At 53.0% G+C, this 22,920-nt stretch overlaps 1 protein-coding gene across 10 annotated transcripts in view; it reads right to left on the bottom strand.

The window, feature by feature from the left end:
• The window catches only part of Hdac5 (histone deacetylase 5), a 34,559-nt gene extending 13,151 nt beyond the window's left edge, over nt 1-21,408 (bottom strand). The window contains exons 1-5 of one of the 10 annotated variants that reach the window (XM_076935730.1): nt 21,238-21,408; nt 15,655-15,865; nt 9,855-9,991; nt 9,134-9,205; nt 8,262-8,360 (exon numbers count right to left, since the gene is read on the bottom strand). In XM_076935730.1, coding sequence (XP_076791845.1) covers nt 8,262-8,360; nt 9,134-9,205; nt 9,855-9,903 — 220 coding nt within the window. In that variant the 5' untranslated portion in view covers nt 9,904-9,991; nt 15,655-15,865; nt 21,238-21,408. Of the gene's footprint in view, nt 1-4,668; nt 4,785-8,261; nt 8,361-9,133; nt 9,534-9,854; nt 9,992-15,654; nt 15,866-21,237 lie in introns of those variants that run through there. The other 9 variants (XM_034504618.2, XM_076935731.1, XM_076935732.1 and 6 more) reach the window with 9 other exon arrangements.
• Nucleotides 21,409-22,920: the final 1,512 nt, after the last annotated feature.

Below are 22,920 nucleotides of genomic sequence, written 5' to 3'. Positions count from 1 at the left end.
CAGGCCAGAGCCACATCTGCAGGAGTGGCCAGATGTGACCAAAAGGGTGGAGTCAAACACACAGACATACACAATGCCCCCACCCCCAACCCCCAGCACACAGCCTCTCACTTTCCTTCCACCCCATGCCCTACCCCAGCACCCACATGAAGGGTGCGCTACACCAGAGTGAAGAGCAGGGTACTAGTGACGGAGCTGGCGGCCAGCCTCTCGCCTCCCCAGTCCCCGCAACGTTCAGCCTCCTGTCTAGATGGCTATCGGTTCCTAGCCAAAGCCGGCTTGGTCCTGAAACTGATCACTCCAGCAACCTAGTGCTCTTTGCAGTGCTAGGGCTGCTGGAACTACATGCTAGCCCATCGGTCCAGGAAAAAGCAAGAGTCTAAAAGACCCTGGACCCCAGAAGATAACTCAGCCCCAAATTGGAATGGTGATGGGCAAGGCTATCTTCTCTGGCAGAAGCCCTACAGAAACACTAGAGGCTTGTGTAAGGAAGGTTCTCCCACTGCTAACACTGCTGAGATGCCTGCCTATGTGCTGCAGTTGGTTGCAGGTGGCAGGAGAGCCAGAGGGCTCTGCCACACAGCCTTGTTCCCATACAGGCAGGAACCAGGAGGAGAATGTTAATTTGGGCCAGCATGCATTTTGCCAGGCTCTGCCAGGTAGCAACCTGGCTCCTTTTAGGATGGAAGCCAGGGAAGAAAGGAAATGGGGTCCCCAAAATGCAGTCTGCCTGGCACAGAACCTAGAGCCTGACTGTCCTGGCATCCCCTTCAGGATCTATGCCCTCTGCCAGCTTGGCAAGAACAGAGCAGGTGACTGCAGCTGCCATTGAAGCATTTGGAAGGGGAAGTGGGTGTGTCAGGACAGGAAGGGGCTCTTGGCTGCCTCCTGGTGGACCTAGGAAGGTTGGGGAACCTCGGGAAAGAGGAAAGGGTGGGTAGAAGAGCATGTGCCATTCACTAAGATGACTATTTGAGAGCCCAGGCTAGCAAAAAGCTCTTGAAAGGCCATGATCACATGGGACAGCAAGGTCCTGGGTCCTTATTTCACCTGTCCCCATCCCCATCCCGGGGCCTCCTGCTGACCTGCACAGAACAGACAGAGCCAATGCCAGGAACTTCCTGTGGAGAGAGTACCAAGGTTCTAGGGACAGGCACTGGCCATCTACCCTCAGGACTCAGACCCTTGCTCCCTCCAGGGAGAGGCAGTCTTAGGAGCAAACTGACCCATGCTGCCTCCATGGAGAAACCCAAGCCCAAGCATCTGGGTGGGCCTTGCTATCTGCCCAGCTATCACCGTGGCCCTGCCCATACAAAGCTCTGGCTCAGAAGGAACAGATCTGCCTATCTCATGGGTACTACTAAGCAGAACCAACACCTTCCTGACACTCCCTTCTCACCCAGTAGGCTCCTTCTCTTCATGAACCCCAACAGCCCAGGAGATTCTACAGCACAAGAGAAGATGCCCAGGTCCCTCAGAAGGAGGGACTAATGGGGAAACTATGCCCACTGCCAATCTGGACTTAGCCTAAGAATAAAGGGGTGAACTGGAGACTGCACACTATAATCCTAGATACACGGGAGGCTGAGGCAGGAGGATTGTGAGTTGAAAGCCAGAATAAGTAGCACAGTGAGGTCCTGCCTCAAAACAAAACAAAACAAAACACAACAACAACAACAACAACAAATCCTTTAATCCCAACACTTGGGAGGCAGAGGCAGGTGATCTCTGTGAGTTCAAAACCATCCTGTTCTACAGAGTGAGTTCCAGGACAGCCAGGGCTACACAGAAATCTTGTCTCAAAACAGCAGCAGCAGCAGCAGCAACATAATCATAATAAATCATGACAAAAACCACAGGCAGTCATGGTGGCTGATGCCAGCATTCAGAAAGCTGAGGCAAGAAGGCTACAGTAGGTTCTAGGCTAGCCTGGGGTACAGAGCAAAACCCTAGTAAGCTCCAGTCTATCCTGGATTACAGAGTAAAACCCTTTCAACAAACAACAAGATCATAAAATTCAGTTAAAACAGCAGATACCAGACAAAGGGATTTGGTCTCTGGGCAGATAAGGGGCTGTGGGTCACAAGGAACAGGTTTGGACAGTACCTTTGGGAACCAGGGCTCAAAGTAAACAGATCTAACTCTAGCTACCCCAGAACAACAGGGAGGGACAAGCCCTGTTCCTGCTCCGAACAGTCTGCAAGCCACGCTTCTCCCCACCTCAGAGACATCACAAATCAGCAGTCCGGGAAAACAAACCCTGAGCAGCAGCCAATGTGTGCCTTTGACTCCTCCAGGGAATCCCGGAGCAGTTCGGGGTTTGAACACCTAGAAGGCCTGAGATGCTCAGGGCGTATCTCTGAAAGCCCCTTCCCCAGGAGCCACTAAGGTAGGAAGGAATCTAAGACAAGAGAGCGTTAAACTACATAACATTCAGGACTGAAACAAGACCTATGCAGACAATGTCTGACACTGTGGAGCTGCTTTGCCTGGAGGGGACAGGGTGAAAGGGTCCTTTGAGACCATCTGTTTCAGTCCTCAGTGACAGGCTTTGGAAGCCATGCTTCACAGAGAGAGGGCTGTGCAGAAGACCCCACAGGCTAAGGAGCAGCAGAGCAGGGATCTGAACCCAGGCGACCTGGCTTCCAGCATGGGCAGGATGTTCCGTAGCACAAGCATGCTCAGTCTGGCTCCACGGTGGGATGTCATTCCAGACAGCACAGGTGGAGGAAAGCCCACCCAAGAAGACACCGCACCGCACCAGTATCCCAGGTAGCCCAGACCTGCCTCGCCAACAATCAGCAGCTTCTTTAAATGTCTAATTACCTTGTCTGTCCCTTGGAGGGTGGGGAAAAAAAAAAAGGCTCCTGCTCCTGTCTTGGCCTTGAGAGAATTTGGAAGGAGGCGGGAGCACACTTCGCACTCCTCCGCCCATGACGCCGATGACCCCTCCCCAGAGAGGACGGTTTCCCATGATCTATTTCTGTGCTCTTACGTGACTAGAGAGGCCAACTGAGGCTCAACAGGTTCTACCACGATTCAGATGGCATTTCCACATGTGCAGGCTCGGCATGACTCTCACCTAGCAATTTACACGACTCGTCGAGCAAGCGAACACAATCATGTAATGGTCACGAGTGAGGGCTTTGGGAGCGACGGCACAGGCTCAAGGCAGCACCACTTGTTAGTCAAGGCTCCAGGCGCCTCCCCATGCTTCATGCAAGCATCTGCAAAATGGAAGCAGAGCACCTACCTCCCAGGTTGCCAAGCCCGAGAGAATGCATGCTGAGGAGCTTGGCACAGGGCCTGGGGAGATGGCAGAGGAGCTTGTCAGGGCTACTATTAATGGCTCCTGGAGTGTGTGTGTGTGTGTGTGTGTGTGTGTGTGTGCGTGCACGTGCGAGTGTGTGTGTGTGTTCTGGTTTTGGCAATCTAGCAAAATCTATAGACTACTACTCAGAATGTTACATACTACTCAGAATATACCGTAGTGGCAAAATGCTTGCCTAATGTATGAGGCTCTGTGTATGATCACCAGCACTAAGATAATAATAATAATAACAACAACAGTAACAATAGGAATAACGTTTCTAAAGTTCACAAAGCAGCCAGGTAGGCTGGTGTATGCCTATAATCCTAGTACTCAGGGTAGAACTGAAGTCAATCTGAGCTCACTGCCAGACCCTGTCTAAAGATCAAAAACACCTCTGCTGAGTTCAAAGCCAGCCTTGTCTATATAGCAAGTTTCTAGCTAGACAGAACTACATAGTCAGACCCCATCTAAGAAATAAAATGAAAACAAAACAAAACATGGGATGACATATACTAAGATTAGGAAGGCTGAGGCATGATAATTCCCAAGTTTGAGTTTGGTAAGTTCAAGGTCAGTTTAGACACACACACACACACACACACACACACACACGCACACGGACGGACGGACTGAAGAGATTGCTCACTGGTTATGACCACTGTCTACTTTTCTAGAGGATCCAGGTTCACTAGCAGCTCACAACCATCTGTAGCTCCAGTCCTGGGAGTGCCAATGCTCTCCTCTGGCCTCCTCAGGCACCCAGGCACGCACATGGTCCACAGACATATAAAGCAGGCAAACCAATCATAAACATAAATGAGTTAAAATAAACAAATAAAAACGTGCTTGTTTGCTTAACCAAAAGTAAAAGCACAAAATCAAACATTTAGAACTATGAAAGGCCAACTCCACAGATCACTTAAGCTCTGTGGATGCTAGGCTCCAACTCCAGTCACAGCGAGGCCTTAACTGTCACTCATGTTGTCTGAAGGTCACTCTATGGACCTGTACCATCAGAGCCCTTTCTTCAGACTGTACCAGCTAGGTGCCACTGAAAGAGAAAAGGTTCTAGGAGCAGCGTCCTCTCAGTTCTAGTGCTCTAAGGCCATCACCCCAGCTGCTTTTGGCAGCTCAAATCTCAGCAGTGGGGTCCCTTCCATTCTCCCCACCCCCCAAATTACCTGAAACAAATAAGCACAAGCTCTGGCCCCTGCTTTCCAGGCCCCATCCCTGACCTCACTGTCCCCCACTCTAGGTGACACCTCTGCCCAAGGCTATTCCCTATCCTTCTGGGGCAAGGTGCTAGGAGACCCTCAGCCCTTCCTCCAGTGAGACAGAAGCAACGTGAGACTGACCTCAGAGACCCTCAGAATGTCAGTAAGGAAAAGGCCCAGGAGCTCGGCGACTCAACGCCCCCAGCTGCAGGAAGAGAAAGTGAGGCCACAGAGGGAGCAGGCTTGTCCAAGGTCACCTGAAAAGGAGGCAGAGGAGCCAGTGCTTAATCTAGACTCTCCTGGCTCTCTCTGCCCCGCTCCCTACAAAGCAGAAGGGGAAAGACTAGAGGCAGGCACCAAATATAGCAAGAGATGCAACAAGGAGCCCCGAGGGTCCAGCAACCTACATGAAGGTATCTGAGTAACACCAGTAACACCGGCATACCAGAGACCAAAGGTAGAAGGGAGAGGGGAAGACGTGGTGGGGGGAGCTTGGAAAGCTGGAGGCAGGCTGAGACTCGGGAAGACTGTACAGGGATGCTGAATCCAGGTAGGGGCCACAGGGTGTCCCTGGAATCAGCGCTGATCCTGGGTTGCTGTCTAGAAGAGAAGATTCCCACCTCCCCACCATCCCAAGAATATCTGGGCACAAAAGCTGCAGGCAATTAAAAGGCACAGTAACCATGCAAAACCTGCAGTTATTGCTCCTACCTGGGGGCGGGGGCGGGGTGGTGCATTGCATTCTCCCTGCATAGCCCAGGCTTCGGTGTCCAGCAAGGCACTCTGTCCGCCTGGCTGCTTGCCATTATCCCCCAACGAGTTTGGACACCTGCTCTTGGCATCTCAAAACATCCTCTCTCCAGACTGCCAGGCTGCTGGGAATTGTATTTGCCTGTCTAGGATAACAGCCGCCCGCCTGCCCTCTACATAGACTTCTCCCACGAAACACGAGAGGCAGCCCAGACTCTAACATGCTGTACATCAGAACTGCCAAAGGAGGAGTTTAAACCGTGCTTCCCCCGAGCTGTCCTGCAGACTCAGAACCTGCGTCCAACCACATCTCCTTGGCAATTCTGTTGCAATTTAAAGCCAGAGAACCACTGTCTCACAGTCCCTGGACTGCCTGCACTCATTCCTGTTGACAATCTGGCAGCTGTTACAGCTGTGTGTGGACACAGTTAATCTGACTTCCTGTCTGGCAGCTGTGCAGAGGGGAAGGGACAGCTGAGGGTCTCAAAAACAAGATGAGGTAGCAGGCCATGGGGGCAGGAGAGGCTGTCTGCATGGGAGAGCATTTTACTCTGTTCTTGGGTCCACATCTTTTGAGCCAAAGCGCCTGCAGGGAGAGAGCTAATTGGCCAAGTGGTTCCAAGTATTTGTAGGTGGGGGGAGACTATTCCTAGACACCCCAGGAGTGGGCCAGAATGAGCTCTACTCTCTAGGCGCACAGACTTTGGAGGTACAGACAGGCCTCCCTCATACGGTTGTACAGGTTGGATGCTGCAGATTGGTACCCAGCTGAAGGGCAAACTGGAGTTAAATCCAGCCCATGCTCTGGTTGCTAAGCCGTAGACACTAGATCTGTGGACACACCCACCCAGACAAAGGACTATTTTTAAAGAAATGTGAGAGAAAGCTTTTGTGTGGGCTAACAACGGCCCCACACAGAGCTGAGTTCAAATCTTAGCTCCTACTTATTCTGTGCTCTGGGTGAATTCTTTCACATCTCTAACCCTTCTCCACCATGGGATGTGGGTAACTAACATCCTTCCTAAAAGAGACCAGTAAGGAAAGTCCCGGGTATCCTTGTCGCCGCGTGGATTACAATATTAGTTCCACTCAAGTCCTGCCCTTCCTACCTTCCTGGCATCCCCACACCTACAAATTCCTGACACACAGCCATGCTCGGAATGGCCTCAAGAGCCCAAATAGGAACAGCCAGGGAAAGCCCCGGTTGCAAACATGAACCCCATGGGACTTCCCAACATCCAGAGCATTCCTTCCTGGCACAAACCAGATTCATACCTCCCTCAGCCAGTAGAGAAGCCTCCTCTGCCATTCCTTCTCCCAGGATCCAAAGACTCAGCTCAACCACAAATGGACAAGAAAAATCAGAGCCCCGCTCTGGATCATTGGGGATCCTACAGTGGAAGTAAAGATCCCAGGATCCTCATGCCAGGGCTGAGCCTGGTATATGGAGGTGCCCACTGCAAACTGGGCAGTGACAGGGTAGTAGAGACACCACCAGTCACCCACAATGGAAGGGAAATTGGTCCCTTTCCCCTTCCTTAAGCAAGAAGAGCCGAGTAAGTGTTTCTGCCCCTCTTGAGCTCACTTACCCTTAGGTGCCCACTGTAGCTGTCCATCCAGCCACCAGGTCAAGCCCCAGAATAGCACCCAGGCATCCTGCCAGAAGGCGGGACCTCCGCCTCCTCATCCAACACTCATTCATCTAAGTACCACCCACTGTGCTAGGTTTGTGTGTGTGTGGGGGGGGTATTAGCAGCCAACAAGACAGACAGCAAAGGAAGCAAAAGCTGCCCCCCAAATAAGAGTTCCCAGGACTTGCTGCTACAAGGGGCAGAGAGGCAGCATCTTGCAAGGCCTATTCTCCAATCCCTTGAGTGGGGGACATCAGCAACACCATCCGAGAAAGCACCCCTGGACACCGGCTTTGTCAGCTGTAGGCTTCTGTGTCTTGTCTGGAGACTGCTCAAGAAATTGGAGGGACAGGGTTCGTGAAGGGAAGAGGGACTGAAGGGAAACACCAGGCTTCTGGGCCCTCATGGCCATGTTTATCTAGGGAGGATTTTTTTTAACCCAAAGGTTAAAGTGTTTCTATTTGAAACGACTATTTACATTCCAGAGTCCAAAAAAAAAAAAGCAAAGCAGCCAAGCTCCAAGCCTATATCTGTCCCCAGCCGCGTCACACAGACACAGCATCATAACTGCTCAGGGGAACATTCTTAGCCCTCTCCCTGAGCTGCTGGGGTGACTCACACCTCCCTCCCGCCAGCAGGGACTGCGCCACTCTCAGAAGGCCAGGTTGGAGAGGGGGAGGGGGTGGAGATCCAGAGAGAGGGGTTGCCTGGGGTATCCAGGGATAGAACAGGGTCCCAAACTCTTAGAGTATCTGGTGTCTAAACCAGAGAGTAAACAAGAGGGAGCTCAGGGCCGACCGGTTGCTCTATGCAGAATGGGCGACCAGCTAGAAGCCACCCTAGGTGATGCTCTGCAGACAGTCCTTAACCTCCCCGGAGTCCATGTGAACATGCAGGGGCCAAGGTCTGGGGGCTGAGGACAGGGACTGTAGCTCCATTAGTCCTGAGCAAGCATGAGGCCTTTGGGCTCCATCCCAGGGACTCGGTAGGCACACTGCAGAGCTGGTCTCCATGCTATATACCACTGAATGGACATCCCTATCCATGTTCACACTGACAGCAAACCACATCCCAAGGATTTTCTAAACCTTCCCAAAACATCAAAACATTCTTCTGACACAACCCAATCCTACTGAAGCCTTAGCCCTGGACAGCTGAGAGCCAAATCACAGCTACCCACCAGAGAGAAATACAGCTCCCGCTTTCTAACTGAAACCTTCAGATCCACACCATGTATCCAGAGTCAAGAACTCTAGCGCACGCGCACACGCACACACACACATATTCATATTCTCTCTCTCTCTCTCTCTCTCTCTCTCTCTCTCTCTCTCTCTCTCTCTCTTTCTCTCGTACCAAGCCAGCCACTGCCAGGAGGGGCCAGGCGGGCATGGGTCCAGTAGGCCCCTCCCTGGAGGAAGCATCTTGTGGTGCCAGCCTGGTGGCAACAGGTTCCTGGGAGTGAGAGAAGGAGTGGCCAGCTCTGGGGGAACCCCACCCCCTACCAAGGATCAAAAAAAAGTTCCCCCAGAGAAGGTGGCAGGGCTAGGAATCCTCAAGCTTGGGGGGGCGCGGTCTTCAAGCCCACCTGTGGATAAGTAACACTTCCTTATCCTCAGAAAGTGGGAAGAAACCACAGGCCGGGGAAGGAAGAGACAGGAGGGAACTAGGAACTAAGCCAGAATCCTTAAACACCCCAGCTGGTAGTCTCTGCTCAATCCTACCCCAACAAGCCTCTTCCTAAGTGTCCATTCTCAGAAGCCTCCTGACCAAAAACTTGCCAAAGTCACTACACCCTGACCAGGTCAAACCAAGCCACAGAAGCTTGGTTTCTGATTCCTATAGTTGTACTCCAGGTACAACTTCTTCCTCTGCTCAATTGTGGGGAGAGCAGGCAGCCTGGACAGGTCACTGACCCACTTCCTCCCCTCTGACCATGGTCCAACTAGGCCAGAATCCTCTAGGAAGCCCTAGCCCCTAGCAGCTGAGGCTGACCCTGCTGAAGGCACAGGCACTGGAGGGATGAACGGAGGGTGGCTAGGAGGCACCATGGAAGGACAGCCCTGGGCACGGAAGGGAAGGGAAGCTGCCCTAGCAGCTCAGCTCTTCCAATCCATGGATGTTCAACAAAATCCTCAAAGGCTGAAGTAAGACTCACAGTGAAGTGCTCAAACCAGGTGCAAGGATGCCCAAGAGCTGAGGGCAGGTGGGGACACAGAGCCACTTACCTGCCACAGGGATGCTGTGCAGAGAAGTCCGTGGCAGGATTTCCAAGGGTGGTTCCCGGCCTGACATGCCATCTGCTGAGAAACAGGACTCGGTCTCATAGATGGTCTGCAGCATCTCCACAAGCCCCTGTGCCTTGGGCACCAGCAGCATGCCAGGGAGGGGCCGCCCGAGGCGGAAGCCGGGGAGGGAGAGGTGGTCGGCAGGGCCAGCCGGCTGCTCAAGGACTCCCTCAGGCCACTGCCGCTGGGACCCGCAAGGCAAGGAGGCACCTCATCCGGCCTGGGCGCTCCGGAGGCAGCAGACACAGGGAGGCTAAGGAGGCTGCAGGTCTGCTCTCCACTACAGGAGCATGGACCAGGGTCTGTCCAAAGGTTCCAGGAGTTGGGCTACGGCTGGGTGCTCAAGGGGCAGGAAGGGGAGCTCAGTGGGCAGGCAGGCTCTGTGTTCCCTCCCAGAGCCACCGGTGACAGCTCTGGGCTTGGCTCCCTGCTCCTCCTCCCCGAATGAGCCGCCGGCAGCTGGCAGGAGACTGAAATAGCAGTTGGGGGAGGGCCCTGTCTATAAATAGGTGGAGCATGCTCAGGGAGCCGCCGGCTGGCTGCCAGGAGCCCAGGCCTGGCGGAGGCCCCATGGGGGGAGGCGCGTTCCACCCCAGGAGGAAGCGCCAGTCAAGGGGGAGGGGGGCAAGGGAGGCCTGCACTCAGGGCCAAGGCCACAGACCTGGGTGGCCAGTGGCTGGACTAGAGAAGGGTGCAGGCAGAGGACCCATGCATCTGGGATCAGCTTTGGCCACTGCTGGGGGCAAACAATGGACTGGACACCAAGCAGCCAGCCTGGATCTTCTATCTTCCCCTTTTCTGTGCAGAGTGAGGAAAGGAATCAGAAAGACTAGGGAGAGGTGACAGACACCCAACCACCTGGTCTAACCTCACACCTCCTCCTTACAGCCTGTGGCGTCTGTATAACTTCTGCCTTCCCACAGAGTTGGGAGATGTCTCTCTACACTCTTACTATCAAGGAGACCCTAAATAGCAGTGGGGTGGCACCTCTCCCACCCATTCTACAGTACCACTTCTGGCCTCTCTTCAGGGACCAGAAAGATTTTCTGGGTAGGGTTTGCCCAGCCCAGGCAGGGGACTGGACAGCACCTGCCCATTCTCAGCTCAGTCAGTTCTTTCCTGCCAATGCACCCAGCTGAGAGCACCACAGACAGCAAACAGCATTGCCTTTGTGCTAACAATGACCACCAGTAAGAGGCCAAGCTGAGGAAACTGAGGTACAGCAAGACGAAAGTCACTCTCGCCATGGAGATGCTCACGTGACAGGGACCAGAGGTCTGAAGCACTGACCTCCATAACTCTTGGGAGAAATATACTAGTCTGCCCCAGGTACAGGACCTCCAGCGCCTAAACAGGAAGACTTGGGGTTGGAGACCCTCCAGCTAGTCAGAAAGCTGTTAGCAACCTAGTCTGGTGGAGCAGTCCCAGCTCTCCACCTTCCTGGGCCATTGGGCCACCGTACCATCAAAACTGGTACCACTGTCAGCATCACCTACTGTTGACCTCCCCCTTCTTCCTGGGTTGTGCCTCCCTCCCACTGATAAAGAGATCCCACTTGGCCCCCTGACCTCACTGGAGCCTTTTAATAGACTGGTTATTCCTGGGTCTGTAGCCTCCTCCCCTTTCCTGACGTCACAGTTACTATTTTGGACCCCTCCTGGCCCCTCCTTGCCCCCCACTCCAGGCACGGAGCCAGGGACACCTGTCCTCTCTCTGGACTGGATGACCTCACCCTCCTGTCAGGAGCCTGGGAGAAGCAGTCCAACCAAGGACATGGTGGCTGTGACTCCAGAAACTAATCTTCCAAGCTTCTGCCAGGGTACCATGGGGGCCTCCTCCCTCAGGTAGGAAAACACAGGTCCTCCTCCCTCAGGTAGGAAAACACACACAAGAGTGGTAGTAGAGGCAAGCTTTTCCAAGCATGGTGAGATGCAGACGGGGGATTTGGGGTTTGTTCCCCAGTGGCAGACCAGGAACTAAAGTGGGAAGAGTCTGAAGCTACAGTCAAGACAGATTCTAGAAGGAAAAGTAGAAGACCTGTGCAATCCAGGCGCTTAGCACTGGAAAACACCACCTGTCTACAGCCCCTCCTCCAGCTGCATCCAGATCAACTTGGTCTCTCAAGAAGAGAAGGGAAGACCAGAGGCTCTACCAATAACAGTCACAGGCAGACACAAGGGAGCCCAGAAAGCCGTGGGCAGCAGCCCCTCCCAGACGGGGCTCCACCCACCCACGCTGGGAACAACCAGAAGGGCTGGCTAGCCCTGTCCTGGCACACTCTTACCTGCCCCAGGCACAGGAGAGAGACAAGGGAGTCCTGCTCAGAGGAGGATAGCAGCTATGACAAATTGAAAGCAAAGTCCCTGAGACCCTAGACTAGCCTGATGTCAAAAGAAATCTCCCTTTTTTTGTTTGAGATGGAGTCCGACTCTGTAGCCGAAGCTAACCTTGAACTCACAATGATCTTTCTGATTCAGCCTTTCCACTGCTGGGACTACTGGTTTAAGCTATTAAACTTGGTAGAAAGAATTCTTCACAACTCTTTGAGGACACAAGCACTCAAAGGCCAGGGCTTCGTGAGAACAGCCAGCGCTATCATGACTTCTATGCTTTAGCAAGAGAAGTCTCCATCTTCAATGCAATTCCCAAAAGCCTCTGAGGAAATGCACCGGGATAGGTCTAGGTTGGGACGAGCATCCCTCTTCTTCTGAGAAGATGCAGATGATGTAACGAGGTCTTCCTAATGTCTAACCTAAGCTTTCCTGCTGTAGCACCCCCTTATCCTGACCACTTTTCCATCCCTACCCATCCACAGCTCCTAAGTCACACCCCACAAATCTCCCACAGTGCTCCCTGAGGATGTAGTCCATGAGACACATCCAGAGCCAGCACCAGTAAGCTCAAACCCAGCTTGGGCTACAGAACCAGCTCTGCTCTCCCAGCAGCACCTCTACCCCCACTTCTAAGGCTACACTCCGGCCTCCCAATCACCTGAAGCTGAGGCAGGGGAAAGGCCAACGCTGGCTCCTTCAGCTCTGCTCCATCTCATCTCCTGGGCCCAAAGGCTGGCTTGGGGCCCTGACCAAAAGGGAGGAGAAGAAGTCTTCTGCCCAAGGCTGGTCCAGAGACCCTGGACTGGGAGATGCCCAGAAAACATCAGCCCTGCTACCCTGCAATTCCTCCCATTGAGCCCAGTCAGTCATGCTGGGACCCATCAGTATGGACCAGAAACCGCCATGAGCCAGGTGCACCCTTAGGAACTGGCTGAATCTCCTCATTTAAAACCAACTGTAGGAAGAATATGGACACACACATCTTCTACTTCCCCTCTGGGTTGATACTGCCTCTTCTCATCAGCCATCCCTAAGCCTTCAATCTCTCTGGAAGCTGAGCAGAGGAAGAGAAAGCAGACTCCAATCTGCCAAGACACCTATAGACAAAGGAAGCCAAGGGTCTTCTCCCCAGACCCCTTCCCATGCCAGCACTGACCCACTTTCCCCTCCTCTGGCTGGCTGCCTGCCCTCCCTGGGGCTCGGTAGCAGAGCCTGAGGCAGGGAGACAGGACGCCAAGGTTCCTGGCTCCACCCCACACTCATGCCCCAGTTTCTCTGGTCACCCCAAAGGGAGGGGGCAGTCGCCCTCCCTCCTGGGAAAGGGAAGGAGAGAAAGTATAGAGGGCGCTAGGAGGTGCTGAGCAGACAGGTGTATCATACGACTCATCTGCCTCCCACGCAGGGCATAAGGAACCTGGATGCCTCCTCCAGGGCCCCACCAACAAACATCTAGTCAGGATCATGTGACAGGCCACATTCTTGTCCCTCTCTAAGCAATGGCCCTGAGAACAGGGTACAACCAGGGCGGTTGAGGTCCTAGGTCCCAGGGAGGCTCTTCTAAGCCAGAGCTGCTACAAATTCTATCAGTCTTTAACCCCAGGGGGCGGGGAGAGCGGGATATACAGACAGGACTGGCTCCAGAAAAATAAAGAGCGCCTCACCCTTTGCACCCTCCTTTGCCCAAAGAAAAAGGTAGAGGGAGACAGACTGCCCTCTTCGGGGAAGCAGGTTCCTCAGATGATCAGAGAGGTAGCTAGAGTCAAGTACTGGCATGCAGCCCAGTCCAGAGTTATATAAAGTGAGTGCCCACTGGCCAAAGTGGTGGGCCCAGAAGCAAGTCGCTCGATCTCTCTCTCTGCCACCCCTCAGCAGGAACTTGCATGCTGACTTTCTGGGACGGTAGGGATGGACCATTTCCTGTCTTGCTCCACCACAAGCCAGCCCACTGGTGAAGCCAGACAGGGACTTGTCAAATCAAAAAGTTCTTATGCTGAGAGGAACCAGGGGACAGAGAGAAAGCGCCCTGCTGTACCTGCCCTGCGGCTGTATGCCCTAGGGAGAGAGGAACAAGTGGGCCAGGATGTGGGGAGAGATCAGTGCTGCACATCACCCCCTCCTGTCTGTTGCCTATCCTGGGGCTCCCAATCTTTCTTTCTTGGGGCCTTCTGCAAGGTGTCCACTTCACTGTGGACACCTATGAGCTCTGAAAACAAAATCACTTTATTTTCGTTGTTTTCCAAGACATGTAGTCCCAGCTTCTTCCAGGCTCTGGGCATCGGAAGCCCCAACCCAGATGTCAGCTGAACTTGTGAACAGATGCTGAACCCCCTCAAAGAGGAAAAGCTATGTGCAGACTGGTTGTCTCTGTGCCACGGGGCAGTTGGATCCCACTAGAATAGCCGGCCCCCCAGAGATGTAGGAAAAACTAGGGGTAAGAGCCATAGCAGGTCACCTCTTGGCACAAGCAAAGAGCCCTGTTTTTAAGCCTCTCAACAATCTTAAAATATAGTTCTATATCCTGTGCCCCTCTCTGTCTCCCTCCCATACACGGAAAAGACATCATCTCCCCCTGCTGGGGGCAGCTGGAAAGCCAGCCAGGAGACAGGTCACCAAGAATACCTATCCTACCAGACAGAGCTCAGAAGCTGCCAAGCTAGTGGAGATCTCCAGCTATAACACACTCCCGCCAGCTCTAGCAGGACGGCTGTGAGGAGAACCTGGACAGTCAGTGACTAGAACACAGCCTTAGTAACTCACCTCTCACTGCAAGAGAACGAACCCCTACAGCTGGGAAATGTTCTCCCCAAGCCACCATGTTTCTGGGCAACCTCTGTGCCCCTAATCAAGGGTCAACTACCAACCCCCACGTGAAGCAGGGAATCAAGACGGCTCAGAGAAAGCAAGCAAGCACCACTGTGTGCCCATCTGAGCAAAGAGCAGAACTGAGGGACTGATGGATAGTCATCAGGCCTCTTCCTGTCCCTTTTATGACCAGAGGATGAGACAGGAAGCCAGGACTCTAGAGTCCACCTGGTGCAACACTTAGGGGTTTGAATAAAGGGCAGGAAGACCCCAGTGGGAAGTACAACCCCAGTAAGAAGATAGCTGGGGAATGGGATTTCCCAGGGAGGGGCTAAATTCATACCTGCTTCTTGCAGCTCAGTTTTTATCCAATGCCCTCATCCTCCCTTTCTCCAAAAGGGAAAACATCCATCTATCCATGCTTGCAGTAAAAGATACAGGGACAGGCTGTTCTAGGAAGGGTTAGAGTTGGGTGGGATACAGCAGGATAGGCACCGACCATCTCAGACTGTTTAAAAGGAGACAGCTGGGGACAAGAGGCAATTATTACTCCGACCATGCTGACCTATGACCTTCTGGGGGAACTCCTGAGTGTCCAGCTCAAGTCATTTGGACACATCCTCATAGGCCCGTGTCAGGACACACACAAACAGAGCTACCTTGAGTCCCACCCACAGACTATTCCTGGCACCACCCAGCAGGTTCCTAGCAGAGAGCAATGGGAACTGAGAGTCAAAGACCCCAACACAGGACTCCACCAAGAGGAAAAGGGTCATCTGCTTACACCCAGCAAAGGGTCAAGGTTCTTCTATAAACACATAACCCCACTCCTACCCCCCACACTGTAGAGCCTTTAAACCTCCACCAGGAAAAAGGTACAACACAGGAAACACAATACTCCAGCAAAGAAAAAAGCCACCACCACAAGAAGTAGCATGAACATTCAGCTGTATCCAGGAAAACACTTCCATCACTGTCCCAGGCTACCCAGGGAGGTTCACACCACCATCTCAGGTACCCAATGCTCTCATGTCAAGGGCAGGCATTGGGACATAGGAAGACCCAGGCCCTTCCAGAGCCATGGATTCCCAGGTCTGTCTCACAGTTGGCCTGTTTTTGAAATTTTGTTTTGTTTTGTTTTTCAGGAGGGTTTGTTGCTGTTGTTATTGTTGTTTTTGTTTTTTGATGTGACATTCTCTAATCCTGACCCCTTCAATCCCTGACATCTCAGACACTAGCAGTCAGCTGGCCTGGGCGGGAAACCCACACAGCCCACTGCATTCAAAACTGCCCCAGGAGGCTCCTCTCCAACCTCCCAGCTCTTACCAGACTCGTTGGGAGAGTTCATGCCGGCTCTGGGCCTGCAGAAAGCTGATGCTGGGGGCTGGGACGGGAGGGGGCGGAGCTGCGGTGATGTCAAGAGAGACAGACGATAACAGACAGACGGATGGGACAGGAGCCCGGGGCCGCAGTGCCTCTAGTGCCCATCCAAGGCCATCCTTCGGGGCGAGGCGGTCAGGCACTCAGAACGGCATCCCTGGGGAGAGATGGAGCAGGGTTAGAGGTCCCTAACTCAGGACTCAGAAATAAGGGAGACCTTGGAACGGATGTTTTGTACCAGGGAAGAGAGGGAGGGCCACCTGCCCGGGGCACAAAGGAAACAGCATTGGACCAGACTCTTACTTCTTCTCTTCCTACTTGGTGCCCAAGGGACAGGAAATGGCCATAGTGGTCTCTGCAGACATCAGTGCCCAATGACAGGTGCACCTACAGATTGGCCACATTTGGGGCAATGGGAAAAGGCTGAGCTGACATGGGGTCAGAAATTCAGGGAAAGCTACTGAGTACCCTGCTGGCACATGCCTTTAATCCCAGAACTTGGGAAGATCAGAAGTTCAAGGCTAATCGTGACTATATAAGTATAATGCTAGTCAGGCCTACACAAAATCCTGCCTCCAAAAACCCACCAGGGCCAATGAGAGGGCTCAGCTGGTAACCGTGCTTGCTGCCAAGCCTGATGGCAAGAGTTCAACCTGACTCACGTCGCAAAGGGAAAGAAACGACTCACGAAAGCAGTCTTTTGACCTCCATGTCTTCATTGTGCCACATACACACCCATTACATACATGTACACACACATACAAATAAATGTAATTAAAAAAATAATAAAATTGCTAAAGTTCAGGGAGGAACTGATACCCAGCCCAGCACCCCTGGGACTCACAGGCCCGGCCGGCATCTTCTCCCTATGTGTTGAGGCTCTGCCACCCATGTCTGGAAACACGCTTTCTTGTCTTCCTAACACCACCTTGAGTGAGGGCACAGGAGTGTGTTTCATGAAGTCAAACAGATCCAGCACTCTCCATAAGTGTGCTGGAGTTTCTGGGCCCTGACCCAAGCCTTGTTGTTCAGGTTGTGCTCTGTGGAAGGAACCATGAAATCCAGCCTGTGTGCTGCCTGTCAAGCAATGGTCTGACACATACAAAGTCTACCAAAAAAAAAAAAAGAAAAAAGAAAAAAGAAACCTTTTCCCTGTTTATACAAAGGCACCACCAAAAGGCCCAAAGTCAATGGAGTAACCGGAGGCTAAAGGGCCAGGAGTTTATCAGAGTCCCCCACCCTAGCCCTTCAGTCTGTCTTCAAGCCTTAGACACTAGGCAGCACCCACCTGGACCCTGAGGAGCCCTTGATCCACCCAGACATGATCTCATTCATTTGCTTCCAAAAGAAGCCAGGCTCTCCAGAGCCCTGAGAGCAAGATTCAGGAAGTGACCAAGATCTGCCAACATTAAAGCCCTAAGTCTGCTCCCCGGCCTCAAGCAACCAATCACGTATCATCTACCATCTGTCTCTCTTTACTTTAATACCAAACTTTCTCCCAGAGAGCCCTACCTCCCGGCAGTATTAAATCTTTGCAAACTCTCCATTCTTATCAAAGATTCCCAGGGGTGAGGTCCAGTTGGAGCCTAGAAGCCTCCCAAGTCTTCCTTGGCAGGGCCACAGGAATACACACAAAGACCCAGGAGTCCCAAGCCTGCTGCTCCCTGCTGCTCTGGACTTTGGGGCTACAGAAAGATATATTCAGATCAGGGTTCATGACTGAAAGACAGAGACTGAAGACAAAAGAACCTGTACAGGTCTGGGACCAAGTTCAGGAATGCAGCAGGTGGGGCTGTTAGTGTCCTGGCAGGGCCCGCGTGGGCAGGCCAGCTCAGCCCATGCCCACACCAGAGCTGGCGCCCAGTCCCGCTCACACCCTTTCCCGTGGGTTGAGGAACACAGGTTCAGAAATTCCCACGACTGCCAGCAAGTCTAAGTAGCCCAGCCCATCTACTTAATGAGAAAACCCTCCAATGCAGGCCACTCAAGAGGACTAGATGCCAAGGGGCCCAAAACTGATGAAGCTCAGCCCTTAACTCCCCTTACCCTCACCTAGTATCTCTGTGGCTCTTCTCCACTGGGGAGAAGAAGAAACAGCTCCTCAAACTCACAAAGTGGGCTCAGGATATAGTTATGTGCTATTGCTCCCCACAGAGTAGGACCCAGCGGCCCCAACCACCTGCAAAAGACATCTGCCAAGCCCCGAGGCCCAGTCCATAGGTCTTCCAAGTGAACAAGACCCACCAGCAGGGCTTCCTAGGGAACAAAAAAGCCTTCACAGGCCGATCAGAACAGGCTTAACTTCTTGTCTAGGGCAGGGCAAGGAAAGAGCAGGCAGTCTGAGGTGTTTGCACCCTCTTCAACAGAGAAGTGGCCTGCTATCGTTCATGGGTGAGTAGCTGGGGACCAGGAGCTGTATGGCTGCCACACTAGCCACCACTTGGATGAAACTAAGTGTGCAACATCAGCAACCCCAGAGTCCCGTTCCCCTCACCCTGATTGTCAACTCTATCCTTCTTCCAGACTACTCCAGGGTCTGAACCTACCTTCTACCTCCATCCAAGGCATCCCGGCAAGGAAGAGTGGAGGGAAGGGCAGAACCTCCACCTACAAGCTCTGCTAAGGTAAAGAAGGCAGGGGAGAAAGTCTAGGGCAGCAGCCCTATACCACTCACCAGCAATAAAAACTCCAGCAGAGGGTGGGAAGAAAAGGAGACAGGAAAAGGTGACCAGAGCCATACCATGGCCCGGGGCCACATCACTGCGCCTTCCTACAGAGATCTTGTTCCTCCAACAGCTCCCTCCAAATTCCCTTCCAGAACCACCACGCCTCCCACTCCCAACATACCAACGGAGCTTGAGAGAGGCAGGCCCAAGTCTTGAGCTCCTAGCCCAGGATCACTCTCAGGTCAGGGGCTACTCCCCAAATCACAGAGAACAAGGCCTAGCAGTTTGTACCAATCCTATGCATCCAAGATGGGCTTCACTTGTCGCAACACTCACTGCCTGGCAAAGCTCAAAGCCCAGACATCCCATCTCAGACACCAGCAGTTTCTCATCTCCATCTCTCCCTCCCGGCTACAGCCATAGAACAGACAACTGTTCCCAGCCTCCTCCCGGAGCCTCCACTGCCTAGTGCCTACCCCCCCCCGCCCCCCACCACCCCCCAGCTGAGCCAACAGAAGTCCAGGAGGATGGAAGCCACCCCAAACTAGGGAAAGGAGGAAGACAACAGGGGAGGGAAAAAAGGCACCAGGCTGACAAATTCATTTTTGCAACCGGCCCATTTCTGTTTGTCTGCTCAGACGCAGCTCCAGGCATCTGCACAAGCCAGATGGAGGAGGCTGCTATTTCTAGAAAAAAAAAAAAAAAAAAAGTGGGGGAAGGGAGGAGGTGGAGACAGAGGGCATTAGACAGGGTCTGTTTGCCCTAAAACTTCAGACAGAGTGATGATATCCCCTCCCCAGCACTACCAGACAGGGCTCTTATTCAAGAAAGGGCTGAGGTTGGGGCTGGGGTGAGGTGGGTAGGGGAAAAGGAAGGGAGAGAAAGTTTAACTAGCCAAAGTCAGCTACAATAGGCACCCTCACTGGCTGCATCGAGTTTTCATTCATGAGCAAGCGACAATGCTCCAAAGTGCCAAGAATTGCCGCCCCCCCTCACTGTCTCTTTCTCACCCCCCCAACAGGAGTGAGTCCTCCAACAGGCTGGCTGAGCCTGATGCCATGTTCCAGACACCCCTCCTCAGAGGGCCGTGAGTAGGAAGAATTAATTATTGAGGAGCAGCTGGTACTTCAGCACCGACTACATTACCCCCAGCTCCTAACGCTGCTCCCCCCTCCCCTGCCATACAAAAACAACAATGACCCCCATTCCCAAGCCCCGTGTCTAAGCACACTGCTAAGATACCAGCCCCAAGAAACAGGAAAGCAAAGCTCTTATCTCTGCAGCTACTTGGGGTAGGTGGTGCATGTGACGCTGTTACCCCCCACTCTAGATTACACGATCCTTGGAGGATACACTGAGGAAGAGGGCACCTGGGACTTGTCTCTCCTGCCCCTGGTGTGTCAGGAGGTGCTGGGAGCCTGCCCCTTTAATACAGGCTTTCCGTCTTTAACAAGATCTAGTCCAGATCCAAGTCTAAGAGGAAAGGGAGAAAAGGAGAGACTTAAGGAGGAGGAGGCAAAGCAAGTTCTCCTCAAGCTTTGTTGTTTAGGGAGGGAAAGAAAAGAGAAGACTGGGATGAACGGGCAGGAGCCCGCAACATGGCTCATCCGTAGCCCATCTCCACGGCCAGCATGGACTCCTAGGTTCCAGTGTGGAGGGCTTATGAGACTGGGGGTCCGCTCTGCCTGCAACCTTAGAACCAAAGTGGAGGGCCAACAGGTTCCAATGTCAGGATTAGCCAGAGGTCTTCTGGCCCAATCAATCTCCCATCCCTGCTTCCTTTTGTTCCTAGATCTGGCTCTATCTTCCCCTCCCTTTGAACCCTAAACCCCTCTCTCCATTCCCATCCCCAAGATCCAAAGCTAATTCCAGGACCCAGAAGCATAGCGGGTCACTACCAGAGTAATGGGTACACACACACACACACACACCAAAAGCAACTGCTACCCTTCCTCTTCAGGGACAAAGCTCATCTCAGAAGGCCAAACGCAGGGACATCAAGTGGTCACCTTCTCCCCGACTCCCCGCCCCCAGCTCTTAGATTAATTACTTATCGTCCAGCCAGTTCTCATCTTCCTGAGGGCCCCAGGGATGGGTGGGGAGGGGGAAGCCGACTACCCCTAAGTTAACAAGGCACTATTAGAACCTCTGCCCCATGAGAAACAAACCCAAGACTAAAACTGGGCGCCGGGGTGGGGTGGGGAGATCTGCCCTAGCCAAGAAAGATCACCAATTCATCTCCCAGCTCTTTCCCGAGCTCCAGGGTGTCAGACAGAAGAGGGTGGTAATAAACGCAGTAACGCCTCACAGGCGAGGGGGTGAATAGCACAGACAACTAAGGTGGGCCCCGCAGTCCTCTTCCACCTGCAGGGACGTCAAGGACATAAAATCAAGGGTATGTTCTTCGCCACTTGGAGAAGCACTGTGGGTGGGCTGCGCCCCTCACCTCAGAGTAACAAGAAAGGGGTGTCTAGTGAAAAGAGGGTCTGCCCAGAATCCAGGTTGCAAAGCTCAAATCGCCGTTGCAACGGATTACGAGCCGCCGGGGAGGAGACAAATCAGACATCCCCGGATGGTCTGCGGGCCATTTGGGGGCGCGGGGTGCGGGAAGATCGGCCCCTCCCTTACCTGCAGAGAAGGAGCCCTGCAAGGGAGGGATGAGGAGGGGCGCGCGCGGCGAGCCAGAGGCAACACTCCCCGAGCCCCGCGACGCTCCCTGGGGGTGCGGGCTGGCTCGGCGCGCGCGCCGGGAGGAAGGACAGGGTCGCGGGGAGCCCACGGGCAGCGACGGCGGGAGGACGGGACGCTGCCGGGCGTCCGGGGACAGTGGGAGGTGGGGTCCTGGCGGGTGCGGCGCGCTCACCCGCAGCGGCTCGAGCTCCGGCTTCGCGGGCGGCGGCGACAGCAGCGGCGGCAACAGCAGCAGCAGCGCCTCCTCGACGGCTCCTCCATCTTTGCGGCGGCTCCTCCGGCTCCGCTCGCCGCCGCCACCAACAACAACATTCGGAGACGTCACTCCCGTCACGTGACCCGACCCCGAGCTAAAAATAGGCTCAGACCCCCCTTTTTCGAGCTTCAGCCGAGAATCCTCCCCTCCCAATCGGCCCTCCCCTCAGATGGGCGGGACCAATAGCGCCACCGTGACAGCTTCTTAAAGGCCCAATACCCAGGCCAAGGTTAGGCTGGGGTGGAGGTGGCAGAGCTCCCGAGCTCTTCGCCAAGTAATGAAATGAGTAGAACCCGGATCCCAGCTGCTGCAAGGGCTGGATGTGTGGGATTTACGATTTTGTTCTCTGTGCTTTTTCGACTTCCTTTTCAAACGGTGGATGGTGCAATCTTTGCCCGCCTGAGCTGTTCCCTAACACGCCCTTCCCTTGTTAGGGGGAGGGTATGGGGATAGAATCCTAGCGGCTGCCTCAGACGTGGAAGCTCCTGCAGGACCGTAGAAACTGAAAGATTAGCTTGGACAGGTCTCTTAACTCATCGTGGCTAATCTGGCACAGCGCTGCACCTTGATAAACTCTTTGGGGAAAGCCAGCATAGGTTGTAACTGTCCCTGACCTTCAAAGGAACAGACCAAGAACCTAAATGACCACTGGTCTCAAACTTTGATACCACACATACATGTCAGTGGAACCGAACATGACTGTGTTATAAAACCTACATAGTTTTGTCAATGACCTAGCAATTCTTCTACGAAAATGTATTCTAAGAAAATATTGTGCTCCAAAATGTGCATAGAAGGCGATTGTTTATAATATGAGATGTTGGAAAGAACTTAATATCCATCAGATAGGTATCTGCAATAAACTAGGGGACATCTATTCAGTAAGTTACCATGCAGACACTTAAAATTATATACAAATATATAGAGAAAATTATATATATATTCAATTAATCTGCTTACCTGGATGTGTTTCTGCAAAAAATTTGGTAATAGTGTTGTCACGTAATGAGCCTTAAAGACAAGTGACTATTTTTAAGATCCCTGAAAATGCCTACAATTTTGTAAAAATTATAATTATACGGGTCGCCGGGCGGTGGTGGCGCATGCCTTTAATCCCAGCACTTGGGAGGCAGAGGAAGGCGGATTTCTGAGTTCGAGGCCAGCCTGGTCTACAGAATGAGTTCCAGGACAGTCAGGACTACACAGAGAAACCCTGTCTCAAAAAACCAAAAAAAAAAAAAAAAAAAAAAAAAAAAAAAAAGTATACGGGTCTACAGCCTGGAGCATAGCTCAGAAGTAGAACATGTGGATAGCACCTGAGGCCTGTGTTCAATACCTAGCATCAAAAACAAAACAACATGCTTGTAACAACATATTTACTACACACACACACACACACACACACACATTTTAAAGCAGATGATGATAGTGAACTCCTGTAGTCTCTGCACTTGAGAGGCAGAAGCAGGCAGATCTTTATGAGTTCAAGGCCAGCGTGGTCTACTTAATAAGTTCCAGGACAGCCAGGGCTACATAGAAAGAAATTGGGGAGAGAGAGAGAGAGAGAGAGAGAGAGAGAGAGAGAGAGAGAGAGAAAGT

The sequence above is a fragment of the Arvicanthis niloticus genome, chromosome 6 (assembly GCF_011762505.2).
Source record: "Arvicanthis niloticus isolate mArvNil1 chromosome 6, mArvNil1.pat.X, whole genome shotgun sequence".
NCBI lineage: Eukaryota > Metazoa > Chordata > Mammalia > Rodentia > Muridae > Arvicanthis > Arvicanthis niloticus.
The sequence above is the reverse complement of the archived record's forward strand: the minus strand, read 5'-3'. Positions and strand labels throughout refer to the sequence as shown.